General features: G+C 36.5%; 2 protein-coding genes across 2 annotated transcripts in view; both read right to left on the minus strand.

The window, feature by feature from the left end:
- The window catches only part of LOC115435301 (myelin basic protein-like), a 250,896-nt gene that overhangs the window by 139,060 nt on the left and 95,800 nt on the right, over nt 1-16,036 (minus strand). The window lies entirely within an intron of this gene.
- Nucleotides 585-15,116, minus strand: LOC115435178 (DEP domain-containing protein 1B). Its single transcript, XM_030157423.1, has 11 exons — nt 14,977-15,116; nt 10,235-10,500; nt 8,927-9,068; nt 7,520-7,647; nt 7,306-7,436; nt 7,172-7,219; nt 5,995-6,135; nt 5,729-5,895; nt 4,094-4,270; nt 2,247-2,429; nt 585-1,095 (listed from the first exon to the last, which is right to left on the minus strand). The coding sequence occupies exons 1-11, from the start codon at nt 15,022-15,024 to the stop codon at nt 931-933; spliced, it is 1,596 nt and encodes a 531-aa protein (XP_030013283.1). The 5' UTR covers nt 15,025-15,116; the 3' UTR covers nt 585-930.

The following is a 16,036-nucleotide window of genomic DNA, read 5'->3' on the forward strand; positions in this document are numbered from 1 at the left end:
TTTATATTGTGGGATAAATATCAGTGCATTGGTTAGTTTGGGTTCAATTATTATCTTTGTTTCCAAAATGACTCAGAGATGGTTTGGACTGAATTTATATTAACACCGATTTTTTTTTTTTTAATCCATGACTATGATTTTAAATGTTCTACCTGTCAATTTTTAAAATATTTTTCCTGCTCTGACTGTAAATAATAATTTTCTACCACAACTAACCATCTACTTAATTTTTTTTGTGAGTAATCTTTGTCATTATGTTCTTTTCTCCTTTTTTGTTCATTTTGATGCTTATTTTGTTCACTTTAATGCTTATTTTGTTCATTTTGATGCTTATTTTGTTCATTTTGATGCTTTTTTGTTCATTTTGATGCTTTTTTGTTCTTTTTGATGCTTATTTTGTTCATTTTGATGCTTATTTTGTTCTTTTTGTTGCCTGTGTTGTTCATTTTTATCAATTTTGCAGCTTATTCTGTTAATTTTACTGTTTTTTTTTACTAACAATCTACTTTCTTCACATCTCACTGAGGACAAAAAAATCTCCCATTAAACTTTAGGAAATATTGATGTTTCTCAACTATATGGAGATAAAACACTGGGACACATCATGTCTTCAGCTGTAAGATGTACTGTTCATGAGGACACAGAAACATCAATATTTCAATAAGTAGATGGGTAGTTGCGGAAGAAAATTATTATTTACAGTCAGAGCAGGAAAAATATTTTTGAAATTTAGAGGAAAAACATCTAAAATCAGATCATGGATTAAAATGTTGATATAAATTCAGTACAAACCATCTCTGAATTCAAAGCATCCACATACTTTTGTCCACATGTGTATGGGTGAAGCGTCAAACCAGGACTTCTGCGTCTCCTCCTGTCATCTGTGAGGTCGTCGTCGTGTTTCCAGTTTCTTGTGTCAGTAGTGGAACGTTACGCTCTGAAACTCCAGCTCCTCTGGAACGGCTGGAACGGTTTCTTGAGGTTGAAGAACATGAGATGAGGTTTGATTCTTGGCGTTTTCTCGGGTATAACAGCAGCTTTGCTCTCCTCGGTGGGAAACCGATGTTGGTAGACTTCTGGGTACGACTTCTCAAACTGCAACAAGGACAAAAAGAATCTAAGTGACAGTCTACGTAGACGAAAGGACCAGAGCTGGTATTTGGAGACATGGTTTAACGATGGAATTTCACTGGGTCTGGACTTTCACTGTTAATTCAGGATCTGCTATTATTAATCTTATATTGAGTCTGTGTTACGTCTCATACTTTAACCCTTTTAGGCCTTGATTTATTTATGTTGTTTTTGCAATAAAAGTGTCAGAAAAAGTCCTTTTTGCCAATTCTTTTGCACCTTTTTCCCAGGAAGAACTTAACTTTCAATATCTGTCCATTAATTATCACCATATATGTAATAAATGCTTAAAACAGTTTGTTATAGTAAAAAAACAAAAACAAAAAACGAATGGATTATTATCATATTTATGTTCATAATCATAACTTTATAAGATTACAGAAATAAACTTTTGACTATTTTCCATGTGTTGATCCATTGTAGTTGTTGTAGATCATTGTATATCCGTGTTCTTCTTGTTCTTTTTGTTCTTTGGTGTCATTTGGATCTTGTTGATAGTCTGTGTTCACTTTGTGTCTAGTTGTAGACAGAGCCCCCCATTTCACTGACAAAAACATCCATCATCTGATTCAAATACACACACTGCATCTGTGTATGAACTGGAGAGATCTGCATAGAGATGTACACATATATACAAATATACAAAAATTTATAAAATATTTACAGATCAAATACTCAACTATACAAACCAGAAAAATACAGATAAAAACAGTAAAAAAAAGGTGAAAAAACAGCAAAACTTGGCAAAAACACAGCAAAACACAGTAACAGAACACGCCAAAACAGCATTATCACCATTATATACAATTATTAGAAGAATTCACCGCTAAAACACTGGAAAAACTAATACAAACCTTCCATCTGTCTCTCACCGACTGCACTCTGCTGCTCTATGCTCCACCCACTTCCACCCCTCCCCCTCAGCCAATGCAGACCTCTACCCTAATGTGTTCTAGACCAATAGAAAGAACCCAATCTCAGCTAAAAGATGACGTTTGTATTCTGTGAATAGCGTAAACAGTTCAGTAGTGACAGAAATCTGAAATGACTGTGTTTTTGTAAAAATGTGTCACCAGAGACACAACGATCTTCAAGGGGTCTGGACTCACACCCACCTGTTTGAGTCTCTTCCTCTTGTCCTTGGCCGGCAGCTCTTTGTCTGCAATCAGACCTTCCAGCAGCTCCTGTAGTGGCGTCTGAGTACCGATGACCTTCTGCTCTTCAGAGTCGACCCTGCTGATGTGTTTACAGAAGGCTGGAGACGAGCTGAAGTCTGTGTCGGAGCCGGCGTATTTGATCTGATGGAACAAAAAAAAACAAAAAACACAGTGAATGACAGAGTTGACGGTCAGAGTCACACATCAGTGGTGAAGATGCAGCGCCCTCACCTGAACCGTCGCATCCAAAAGGCCTTTTCTTGTTCTGGGTGGTCGCAAAGTGTTTAATCGCTCTTTTGTTTTTTGTTTACATCCTATTTGATTTGATCAGAAATGCTTCACAGACGTGGAGGAGCACTGATTAAAAGATGACAGGAGTTTACGCTGTCATCTGTTGGTTAGAAACAGCACATGTATGACCCAAAGTGTGTTAAATATCAGTATCCTCATAACCCAAGTCATCCACTATATGGACAAAAGTCTGTGGACATGTTGGATTTAGGTGTTTCTTTTCTAACAGGGGTCTGGGATACAAAACAATAATGACTAATAGTCTGATTAGGTTCATACCGTCCACTGAACTTATAAAGATTTCTTTTTCTTTTTTGTCGGACAGATGGAAAAAAATTTTGATTTTTTTAACCTTGACATGTTTTGGCTACAGGTTTCTCTCTTGTAAAGTCATTTTCTAAAATTCCAGAAGCCAACATGAGCGTCGATTAAAAGGGCAGGTAAAGACTCATCTTCTATTCACAAAAACTCACAAATCCAGAATATTTGGGGCTTTTATGCACCTGTGAGTAATATTAGAATTGACCTTTAAAGGAGTGTTATTTTGCCCTTTTTAAATGTTATTCTTCCTTCCTTCCTAAACTGTAAATGCTCTGCTTGGCTCTGAATTCTTCATTCATTCAACTCCACAGGTCCATCTTCAACCCTATTTATGACTCATGACACCAGAAAGGTGGTTCGGAGCACTGGCCCTTTAAATGCACAGGAGCCACTTCAGGCCCCGCCCCCTCCAGGTTGTCAGCTGTGCTGCTCTGTCCTGTTCAACCAACAACTGAACATCTGAGGTAATGGGCTCCAAGTTTGGACATATTTTCAGTATGGACTACAACCGCTGCTGCTGACAAACAATTATGTTGAAGTGAAGAAATGTTCGTCTGAAGTCTGGACCTGATATGAGCAAATGTGGAGACGGAACTAGTTATACACGCAACTAATTAAGAAGGAATTCAAACAGGTTGTAGAAATCCACTGGATTTTTGTCCAAATGAATCTAAAGACAGTTTTGCAGCAGCTGGAGGGTTCAAATTCAAACTGTATGAACTATTAGGGTCCAAATACACAAAGAAATGAACCAAAGTGTGCAATATCTGTCAAATATCTGTCTAATGTTTACAGTCTCCCACATTATTTTATCTTTCACAGTTTTTATCCCACAATATTTATTTTCTCATGTCATTTGCACTACTTCTCATGCTATTTGCACTGCTTAATTCTATGTTTTTTTTTTAATGTAAATAAGTGTGCCTTCTTACTGCTATTTATTGTTGCCTTGAAATTCTGCACTAAACTGGAGAGCTCTACCTCAATTTCGTTGCACTTACACAATGACAATAAAGAGATTCTGATTCAAAGACTAATAAAAGTGGGTTTAGATAAATATGACCCCTTTAAAGTGCAGTATTTTCCACTTTTCTCTTAGTGAGATGCAGATTATTTACCCCCCCCCCCCCCCCACACACACACACACACCCACACACAAAGGTGTATTTCTCGGACCGTGACGGTGTAATGACCTGAACTCTTCGAAGGTGAGACATGTGTTCCTCCACTTGGCTCCGAAGCTTCGGAGGGACTTGGAAAATGGTGACGTAATGGTCCATCATGAAGGTGACCAGTTTGGTGGACAGCAGCTCGTCCAGGTCCATGTCGTCGACTGAGCTGAGGACGCAGTGTGAGAACATCTGGATCATCTGGACAGAGAAGGAACACGGCGCCGATCAGAACCTCATCACACACGTCAAGGTCAGGTTTATTTCTACAGCGCATTTAAAACAGTGCAGAGGGCCCAAAGCACTGATGAAGATAAAATACAATATATGATAAAACTAATAATAATTAAAAAAAATAAACTAATAAAAATAATAAATATAAGATATACTAAAACTGATAAAAACAGATACACACTAATAGGATAAACAGCAGAAAGTAAAACAAATAAAAGTCACACTTGTATTAACCTCCTGAGACCCAAGAAGGGAAAAATTTTGGCTTTTTTGCATTAAATAATTGCCTTAATCAGAAACAGCATGATGCAACAGTTTTCCAGATACATTTTTCTTATTTTTTGTAAGGAATGTCCTCTGCAGTGGACAGCGTTTTTTGTTTTGTTTTTAAGTAAAGCTGAGAAACTCTTGTCCACTAAACAGGATAAAAATGCATTGCTGGGTCTTACAGCCAGTTCAAACAGGTGCATTTTTAAGAGATTTAAAATGTTCAATGGACTGTAAACAAATGATAATAAACATAAACTAAAACCTCTGCAGAGTTTATGATGCATTTTGTACAAAGACAGAACCTCGGACTGTTCATCTATGACAGCGGTGTTCAACCTGTGGCTCCAGGACCACATTTGGGCCCTTTTCAAGTTTTTTTTTTTTTTTTTTTTACTTTAACCTTTATTTAATCAGATTTTTCAGATTCAGAAGTTATAGTAATAAAAGTAGTCTTTTTTCACATTTTAACATTGACAGTATTCACCTGTATGTTAAAATACAAAAGAAGGCTTTCACATACCAGTTTCTCACAATAACAAATGTCACTGTTTTCTTTAGTGCAGTTCTGTCATTTCTTTGTAATTCTGTAAATGCACTGAAACTTTGACTTTTCTATTAAACACAATTCATAATAATAATAATAATAATAAAAAATCGGTTTTATATAGCGCTTTTCTAAGTACTCGAAGATGCTTTACAATAAACAGCCAAGGGACAAACATACATCAAACGGGTAGACAGATACAGAGTTAATACTAAATGGCAATCAGAGAACAAATACAGAGACAAATACGGACAAAAGAAAACACACAAGAGAAGGTAGATGAGAGTGGATGAGATTGAACAGGCAGTCAGTTTTCGAATGATGATCTGAAGAGGTGGTCGTACAAAACGGAGGTTATGTAGTCAAACATGAGCAGAAGACGATAACAAGAAGTTTGATTCTAGTCCCAACGTAAATGCGAAATCTGATAACGGACTGAAACATCTAAACCAGGGTTTCCGATTATCACATTTCTTAAGCGCATATAAACACATCAGATTAGATTATTACTATTTTCTGACTTTTCAAGTTGTGTAAACAGATTTATTTATTTTCCTGTTCACTTCCAGCAGAGGGTGAGGGGACGGTGGTTCTTATATAATGGCGTGTACCAGTGTTCGGGTGGGGATGGTGTCGTTGAGCGGAGGCAGGTGGGGGTTCTGGCAGACCCGGGCCATGAGACGCAGAAGGAGCTGGAGGCGTCTCCGGTTGGGGGGGGGCAGTAACAGACAGCTGACCCGCAGAGCTTCAGTGGCCACCTCCTGATCCTGCAGCAGACCTGCGAAAAATAAAGCAAGAGAGAAGTACGGTCTGAGGGCAAACCCAGAAAATGAACAGCAGCCGTTCATCTGCAGCAGCAGCAGCTCAGACGACTCACTGAGGATGTTGACGAAGACTTCATACAGATGAAACGTCAGGAGGGGCTGTTTGAGTCTTTGGAAGTAGTCGGCCACCGTCTTCAGAACGTCCCTCTCAAACCCCGGGTACACGGGCTGTTTGGACCCGTTACCGTTGGGCCCTTGGAGGAAAAACATGCAGTTAAAAAGAGCTCTGAAGTGGAACGACTGTAAGTAACAGGTAAACAACAGTTAGGCCTAAAAGCATGTAGGGAAATGAGTAAAAATATCACAATACTTATATGACTGGATGATATTTTATCAACCCTTAAAGACCCCTAAACCATCTACTGATCTGAACTGTTTAATACCTGTTGATCCACTAATTCCTATCATGTCAATAATTGGTGTCAAATACAGTTCTTCATCTTTTCATGGTCATCAGATATGACCCATTTGGATGTTCAGAGGCTCCGTAGTTACCGTGGAAACACTGTCATCTTCTACAACATTGATTCACCAGTAAAACCCATGGAGTTGGATCAATGACAGCGGAGAAAATGAGCAAAAATTTGTTAAAAAAAACAAAACAAAAACAATCCCCTACAAAATAATGCAAAAAAAAAAAAAAAATCAAAAAACAAAAATTACTAAAATTAATTTAAAAAAAGAATAAAATAAGGAACTAAATTAACAAAAAGAGGCAAAATAATTAACAAAATGAACAAAAATGTATAGGACATCAACCAAATAACAGGTGACATTAACAAAATAAATCATAAAATGAACAAAATTGAGGAAAAAAACAGTAAAATAGGCAACAAAATGTTGCACAACATTGATTGACCAGTAAAACCCATGAAGTTGGATCAATGACAGTGGATGGACACACTGGGATTATGTTCAGTTAATGACAGATTGGACTGAAAAAGACACTTCTTCAGTTTTGTCATATTATGAACCTTAACTTTGCTCTGAGCTTTAATGAACATCTACATGATCAATAAATTAAATATAGGAAAATACAGGATGTTCACTAATAAAGTGCAAAACAGAGGATAATATCATAATAAATGGTGAAAAATCACTTTCAAAAGGTTAAATAGAAAGGAAACTTCATTTGGGAACTGACACAAAAGTATCTCTGGGTCTTTATGGGTTAAACTCAAACTTTTTAGGTTTTATCAAAAGTACATCTGGCAGAGAAGTAATACTTACAGTTGGCGAGACATTTCATAGCTGATATAACCCAATAAGGCATGTCCTCTGAAAAAGGGACAAATGAGAGTCAGAACATTCACATACGTTACAACAGAGGATCATGGATTCAGTTTAGTGGAAATGCTTCGTACCTGCTTTATTCTCCAGTACGACGATGCCCGTTTTATTAACACTGAACACATTATGAACGATATGTTTACCATTGACGAGTTCTGGGTTTAAGACGCCTTCCAGAGTCTTCAGGCCCAGGGCGTCCTGTAAACTAAAAGAAGAAGAAGAGGGACTGATAAATACATGCAGTTACTGACTCGTATTAAAACAGTGAATGTTTCCATGTTGACGTACTGGGCCACTGTCATGGACTTCCAGATGTGATCCACTTGTTTTGGCGTGACCTCCTTCCTGCGGATCAGTTTGCATTCATGTACGTCGCCAATAGCAACGCTGTGTCTTTTATTCCACAGATCTGACGTCTGAGCAAAAAGGGAAAACCATATTAAACAGAAGTTTGGTTTGACTAAAGCCGACAAATTAAAAATCCAACAGCCTGTCGTCAATAAAAATATCATTCTCTTTTGAAAACTTTTTAAGGAAATACGATTTTTAGTCTGTTTTATGTGATTATAGATGCAGAATGTGTAGAACAGGGGAGTCTAACTTGAGGCCTGTGGGCCAAAACCAGCCCACCAAAGGTTCCAATCCGGCCCGCTTAATGAAAAAAGTGCAAAATGTACACTGAAGATATGAACAGTCAAGGGTTTCGAACTCGTTTTAGTTCAGGTTCCACACACAGAACAATATGATCTAAAGTAAAATAATAACTCCAAATGTTCGTCTTTGTTTAATGTGAAAAAAATTACATTACATGATGAAAATATTAACATTTATACAATTTCCTTCAACAATAAAATGTGAACAAATGTGAACCTGCAATATCTACTAAAAATTAAAGTGCAATTTTAATAATATTCTGCCTGTTATTAAATGTTTTGTGTCTTTGTAGATCTGATCTGTAATGCATATGTAGAAATGTATAAAAAGTATAAAAGTTACACTTATTTTTCTCAAGAAATTTCAGTTTTTTCAAGTTATTCAAGTCTTTTTTGTTTGGATTGTTTGAAAATGTAAATATTTTCATTCATGTAATATAAGTTGTCATTACTTAGTTATCAGTGTGCATTGGACTGGAAAGACTGACTTATATTACCAGCAGAAAAATAAAGAAATTTGTACAATTATGGGAACCGTATATGAACATTATGGTACCTGGAAAATAGGGACATGACATCCAAATTATTACTTTTATTTTCTATTACTATGACTGCTGTATTTCAATTTTATTTCTACATATACATGTTCATAAGAAAATATATATATATCTCCCCTGTGGTGCAAGTCTACATGGTGTGAATGGGTGTGTGTATGGGTGTTTGTGTTGTTTTGATTCATGTTCTTTATGTATATTATTATTTACTTTGTTTATCTTTCATTCTAAAACTTAAATACCAATAAAAATATTGGAGAAAAAAAAGTTGTCATTACTTACAGGTTATTATCCTATTATTTCGCTGGTCTGACCCAGTTGGGATCATACTGGACTGAATGTGGAACCTGAATTAAAATGACTTTGTCGTCCATGGCGTAGAATGATCATTATCTTGTCGGCGTCTTTGTGGAGTTTACATTTACACTTGTACATTCACGTCACAGCATCAGTTAAAACACAACAGAGCATCTCCGTCACGTTCTCACCAGGACAGACTTCACAGGAGCCATGTTTTCCTGCAGCGGTAATTCTTCATAGTCATCCCAGCGGATGAGTCGGGGTAAGTCTCCGCTGTCTCGCAACAAAGACTTTGTAGGAAATGACTTGAGGGGCGACTGTGTGGGGAACCTGGAGGGAAAGATAAGAGCCCCGAGATGAGCCCAAGGGGAAAACGACAAAGGGTAAGGCCTGGAACCGGTGACAGTCTGGAGAATGAGCAGCAGAACACCAGAGGGAGGAGCTTTTTAGTGCATGATGAAAAGAAAAAGTAGAACTCTGTCTAACCCAGAGGTGACAAACATACAGCCCATGGGCCAAAACCGGCCCGCCTATGGTTCCAATCCAGCCCACAGGAAGAACTCAATTTCTCCATTTCATTGTACTTGTAAGTAAGTAAAAGTAAGTAAGTAAATTTTATTTATAAAGCACTTTTCACAGACAGAGTCACAAAGTGCTTTACAATGCGAAATACAAAATAAAATACAATTAAAATACCACTAAAAATACAATAAAGTACAATTAAAATAAAAATAAAATATGATAAATACATAAAGTGCAGTCAGTTTGTAGCAGCCCTGGGTCAGTTAGGAAATTAAAAAGCCCGCTTGAACAGGAGTGTCTTGAGATGTACAATGACAATAAAGAGATTCTGATTCTGAACTGACGAAGTGTAAAAATGACACTGAAGATATTAACAAAGGTGTCAAACTCATTTTAGTTCAGTTTCCACCTTCAGACCAATATGGCCTAAAGTAAAATAATAACATATATACATATAATAAATAATAATAATAAATAACCTATAAATACACAATAACCTATAAATAATGACAACTCCAAAAATGTGAATAATCTGAACAAATATGAACAAAATGAAATGTCTGAAGAAACTAAGTGCAATTATAACAACATTCTGTCTATTATTAAATGTTTCGTGGCTTTGTAGATCCGATCTGTAACACACATATAGAAATGATAAGTTGAGGTATAATATTGTTAAAACTACACTAATTTTTGTTACAATTTTTTTTTTTTTTTAAGATTAATCACATCTTTTTTTGATTGGATTGGATTAATTTGTAAATGTAAATATTTTCATAATCTACCATGATTTATCGTTATTTTTGCACTAATACAAATAGAAAATGTTGGACTTGTCATTATTTATAGGTTATTGTGTTATTGTTTTATTTGAGATCCTGAACTAAAATGAGTTTGCCATCCCAGGTCGAACTGAACACTCCACTCTTTCGTCTCTGTCCCATCATCCTCTGAGTGTTTCTATGCTGCAGTACCTGTACAGATGACCGCTGTCCTCAAAGTCCTCTGTCCCGTGACGCCCCTTGATATCTTCGATGACGTGGGCTTTCAGGAACTTCCTTAGCAGCTGCAGAGTCTGGTAGCGAGTTACCTCCGGCCCAAAGTTGTAGTTTTTGCGCAGCAGTTCGTGCAGATAATCCACGGCCTCGGATCCTGTGAAACTGCAGTCATAGTAGCGGAAGTGTGCCCAGTGGCGCCTCAGCGGCATCCCTCCACGGAACAGTTTGATGGTTTCATTCCACTGCAAAGTGGAGAGAGAACGTGCACAGTGAGAACTGATCCACACACAACAGACCTGTTCACAAAACGCATTAACCTGCAGATGGTAAAGATACTAAAGTATGACATGAACTGTCATCTTTATCCTTACGTTTAGGGTTGTACCGAACCAATATTGGAATCACGTTTTGTGTCTGGATCAAATATCAGTAAAAAAGTGCCGATCCATACGACCAATCCAAAGTGCTTATTTTATTCACTGCATTACTTTACTGATCGGTGTCGCACACTTTGTGACGCCACTGTCAATGTGACGGGCAAGTTCTTCATTATGGCTGAGATCTGTGATTGTGGGAAATGAAAAGTAACAGTACTTTAGTGTGGAGGCAGCGAACAGCAAAGGGTCGGTGCTGTGGTGATATTTGACAGTGGTCAGGCCAACAGCTTCCACTGCTAATCTGTAAAGCGTGCGTTTGGAGAGGCAGTGGCAGCATCGCAAAGTACAACACAATGAACCTTATGAAGCAATTACAGAAGCATCAGGTCAAAGAGTACAGTGAGAATAGCAGAACTAAGGCTAATGAGTCCAAGCAGCTAACTTTAACGAGTGTTCTAAAGAGCAGCCAAAAACTCCCCTGTGGCCGAATGAAAACAACATAAAAAAAATAAATAAATGAGAAGATCCTTGAATTTATTGTTCTGGATGGTCAACCTCTGCAGGTTGTAGAAAATGATGAATTTAGATGCCTGGTCAAACACTATGGGTCTGATTTAATGAAGGTTTGCACATATAAAAACGTGCATAAACTTGACTGCACACGCAAAAACCCGTTGAAGCTTATCTACTAACAGGACGCACTGAGGGTTGTGTCTGTCAAATGGGCAAAATAGCTCATACAACCCATTTAGCATGTTTGCCTTGATGAATATGCAATATGGGTGTTTCTGCCAGAAGGCGCAAAATTATTGGGAGGGGTGGATGCAAATATTTGTTTAGCGCAAAATGTGACTGACCAAACCTGAAACTGGTTGCGGTGGCTGATTTTGCATCTATATTTATCTGGTCTTAAAGGCAGGTTTGAACTGGAACAGCTTCACCAGAAAATGGCTGCAGTTGTTGTGGCGAGGAGGTGGGGCATAGGCCCAACCAAAGGCAACGTACAGAACCAATCTGTTCTGATCACATCAACATTTATGGAATGACGGAAGAAAAAATAATATAGACATATGTCCTACCCACAATGCCATTGGAGAACTTCTAGATGAACTAGGGGATGATTTGGGTCCAGTCACAGGAGGAGTCATCAATACCTTCTATGACTAAACTCCTCTAATGTTACATTTCCTTGAGTCTGGATCATTCCAGTCACCATTAGTGCTGGCGTATCCCAGAACACTTTTTACAGTGTACTGTCTCCATGACGACAACCAGTAGCGCACACAAAATCCTCATTTAAATAGGACGGTCTCCAAGACTTTGACCTGTTGTCATTTGTACCGGCAATCTGAGTTGATCACATGTGACATGCTAATCAATAGCACGCATATTTTTTAACACGAGCAAGCACATTTGCGCCTGTTATTTGTGATCTTAGTAAATCAGGCCCTTAGTATGGTAAATATGTTTTATGATTGACTCTACACTAACACACACACCTGTACGTTTACACGGTCTCATCTCATGTTCTTAAGTACAGGCGTTCTATTTCTTGACCGGTTGGGTGCCTCGATTCACAGACACATTTTCATTGTCATTTCTTTTTTGTCTCGACTGTTTTTGATCCAATAACTGGTACATGTTTTTAAAACAATGACTGACAAATTAGACTCTTCACAGGTATTTCTTACTTGAGGTTTTAGAGTGAAAAGTGACTGATATCACCTTAATTAATTCCCAGTTTCTTTCTCACTGTGCATAATAAAAGTGAATTGAACAGTGGTATTGGGTCAGTCAGTATCGGTATTGAATCAGTATCGGAGCTCAAAATATTGGATTGGTACATCCCTTCTTATGACAGGTCGATGGAAACCCTCAGCCACAGAAGGTCAGGTTCACACTCATATTTATCACAAAACTGGTGAAAGAAAGGCAAATTTTGGCCCCAGCTACTTTTAATGGGGTTGTTAAGAGTCAGTTCACCATCATCATTATGGTTTAATGATGTTAGATGAAGCATTTCAAACTATAATGAACAACCGGGCTGTTGATAAAGAAGCTGACAGATGTTTGGAGCTTTCTTCTCCCAAAGTCAATGACTGGTCTGGATCATATGACATTTTGACATATTGCACTGTTTGAAGACGTGACATTAGTCTCTGTAGCTCATTTGCCACATCCATCTAACATGTTTCAGTGAATGCAGCAGTCTGCTTATTAGTTCACACAGTTATTTGTTAAATCCTGTTGAATTTGTGTTTGCAATGTGCAAATTGAAAACAAAATACAAAGAGCTGAATGGAAATGTACCTAGCAGTTCCACTGTTTTTGGCTCAGTCTGCACCATCAGTAGGAACTCTCATCATTCATTCATTCATTCATTCATATTACGAATTTAAAAAGAAAATATCGTATGAATCAAAGAGAAACTGCATTAAGTAATACTGTATTGTAATAAAACATCATGTCATTTAAAAACATCCTCTCTACTCTACTATTCTTTAACAAAAACATGCAGGCGTCACGCAACAAATCCAAAATTAACCCTTTGTTAATGTCCTCCTCGCATGAAAATACAGGGAAATGAAAAGATCTGGGTTACACCACAAAAAGACAGGAGAGTTAGGTTACACTGAGATCATTATAACCAAAGATAATGTTGATTTTACAGAAATAATACCTCTCAAACACTGGCTGATGTGAATGTCAAAAAAAGCAAAATAATATTGATGTGAAAACTAAAAGAAAAACTTTGTAAAGGTCCAGATACTCCAAACCACAATGAGAAGAGGCAGCAAAGGTCTTTCATTGGAGGAAAAAATGCTAAAATAATTCAATGCAGCTGCCTGCTGCGCTGAATTCAACCTTCTATCTTTGTTACTGGTTTGTTTAAAGGAAACAGGCCTGATTTAACCTGTTAGTGTAGAAAAAGCACAAAGGTGTAACTGGTGACATCCATTACAGCCTGTACAGGAGACCAGTCACACACTACTCATCATTTACAGCTAATGTTTCAGTGTTTTTACCGAAAAAGAGCCTCAACCTGCAAAAACCCAACCATGCACTCCATGTAAAAAAAAAAAAGAAAAAAAGATGAAAGCCATAGAAATCATTATTAATATCAATCTACCTTTTGATTTCAAAACCATAGCTATATTTGGGACACATTTCTCCAGAGGTCAAAAAACATCAACAAATACTTATTCAGCATATTACTAGCTGCAAGAAAAAAAGCAGTAACTAAACAATGGATGACATTAGAAGAACCAGCAAAAAGTAACTGGCTAGACATAATCATGAGAATTTATAGGATGGAAAGAATAACTTTACTGCAAATTTGAAGATGGATTATTTTGTGGAACACTGGGAGGGATGGGCGACATGTGAGGCCTTTGAGACCTGATTTAGCTGAAATGACTGCATGAATATGGACTCAAAATCCTAACTGAAGGAAATATGTTTTTGTGTGTTTATTTATCTATTTATCTATTAATTCTTTACTCTGAAATCCTGTATGCCAAGACAATAATGAGCTGCTGTAGATGTTTTTGTTTTTTACATCCACTCTCTGGATGCAGCTATATAATTAGTGTATCTGTCAATTTTTTTCAATGTTTGTAAAAACTTAACTTCTTTCAATAAAAAGAGAATTCAAAGAAAGGAAGAAAGAAAGAAATAGTGAATATCAACTGACTTTAATTTAGATAATATGTTGAGTAATGGATGAGCTATTTATTAGACACAGACTTGATATGAGAGTAAAAAGTTTGATCAAATGCCGACATGGACAGGAAAATCCCACACAGTGACATTAACTCTACTATAACCTCGGAAAATGCAACAAAGTAAAATTAACTCACCTTTAATCTCTTGCTAATATTTTAATGTTATACTACAACAGACTAACAGCTTTAAAGGGCACATTTTTGCATTAATAACAATATAGAGTAAGTGGACCTTTTCTTAAAAAGTTTTATTTTGTCAGTAATGACTCCTCAGATGATCCAAAATGTACTTTCTTTTTTTTATTATCAGTTATGGTCATGATTGTAAACCACTTTGACGTTAGCATTAGCATTAATTATGCTAACATGTAAATATCTTCACTTCCAGCTAATTACTGGGTTCAATAACTGGGCTCAATATCTTCTGAAAACCAGCTAAGACAGATAAGGTTTTCACATTATTCAGGTGTAAAGATGGTGTGTTAAACATCAACCTGTCCATAATTTATCACTGAAGAAACTTTAAGCTAGTTTAGCTCCTTCATTCATGTAATTAACGCATTCCTTCACCTTTTAAATCAACCCGTGATTTTCTTCAGTAAAAGTTCAAACTCACCAGCTTCGTGGCCCGGTACGGACCCGGACCGATGACTTTACCCTCCATCCGGACGCTCAACCTCCACTTCACTCATTAAAACATTAAGTTAAATAAGTTTTCCAAGAGTTTGATCAGAGTTTGTTGTAGTGTTGTAGAAGTTTTCAGCTGCAGATGTCAACACACAGACGTTAATGCCAACTTTGAATTTCAGCCTCAGGTTTTCCGGACGACGTGATTGGCGGAAGTTGGTCATGTGACAAGCTGCGTCGTGAATGCGTGATGACGTCAGATACGTCGACTCCAAACGTGACGTTAAACCTCTGACACAGGAAGAGTGTAATTCAAATCAATTACAAATTCAGAATAACGGATCTCAAAACTTTTTGGAACAACATTGAACATTTGAAAAAGAAAAACAATGAACTAATTGAAACAATTAAAATACATCACGAGTTTAAATATAATGTGTAGCAGACCCCTGAGTGTTGTTGATTTATTATTTTCTTTTTGTTTTGTTCTTGTCTCTTTTTTCACAGATCTGATCTATAAATGTGTCAGGTGAATGTATCTTTTTTTATTGTGTTTGTGTTTAGATTGCATGTTTAAGAATTGTTAATAAAACTTTCTAAAATAATAATAATAATAATAATAATAATAATAATAATAATAATAATAATAATAATAATAACTCAGACTTTGATCATATTAAATTAACCAGACTTTTATTATATTAAATTAAAGTATAGGTGCTTTGTATATTTTTATTATGTATTTTAATTTATTTATTTTTTGTTTATTCTCACTGAGGAAACTTTAAGCTACAGTAAATATAATAAGTAAATGAGTCTTAATGAAACCACTGTCATTAATCTCAGAGTAAGATAAATGAGAAAATGCAAAAAACTGCATCCAGACAATAAACTAAAAAAATAATAATTATAAAATACCAAAAATTTGTGTTAATTTTAACATAATCATAAATACCGACCAAAACATACCCAGCACTTCAGCAGAATTAAAACAATAGAATGATCAAGGAAAATTAGCTAAATCAAATAAATCAAATTAAAAATACACT

This window comes from Sphaeramia orbicularis, chromosome 16 (assembly GCF_902148855.1).
Source record: "Sphaeramia orbicularis chromosome 16, fSphaOr1.1, whole genome shotgun sequence".
NCBI classification, from domain to species: domain Eukaryota; kingdom Metazoa; phylum Chordata; class Actinopteri; order Kurtiformes; family Apogonidae; genus Sphaeramia; species Sphaeramia orbicularis.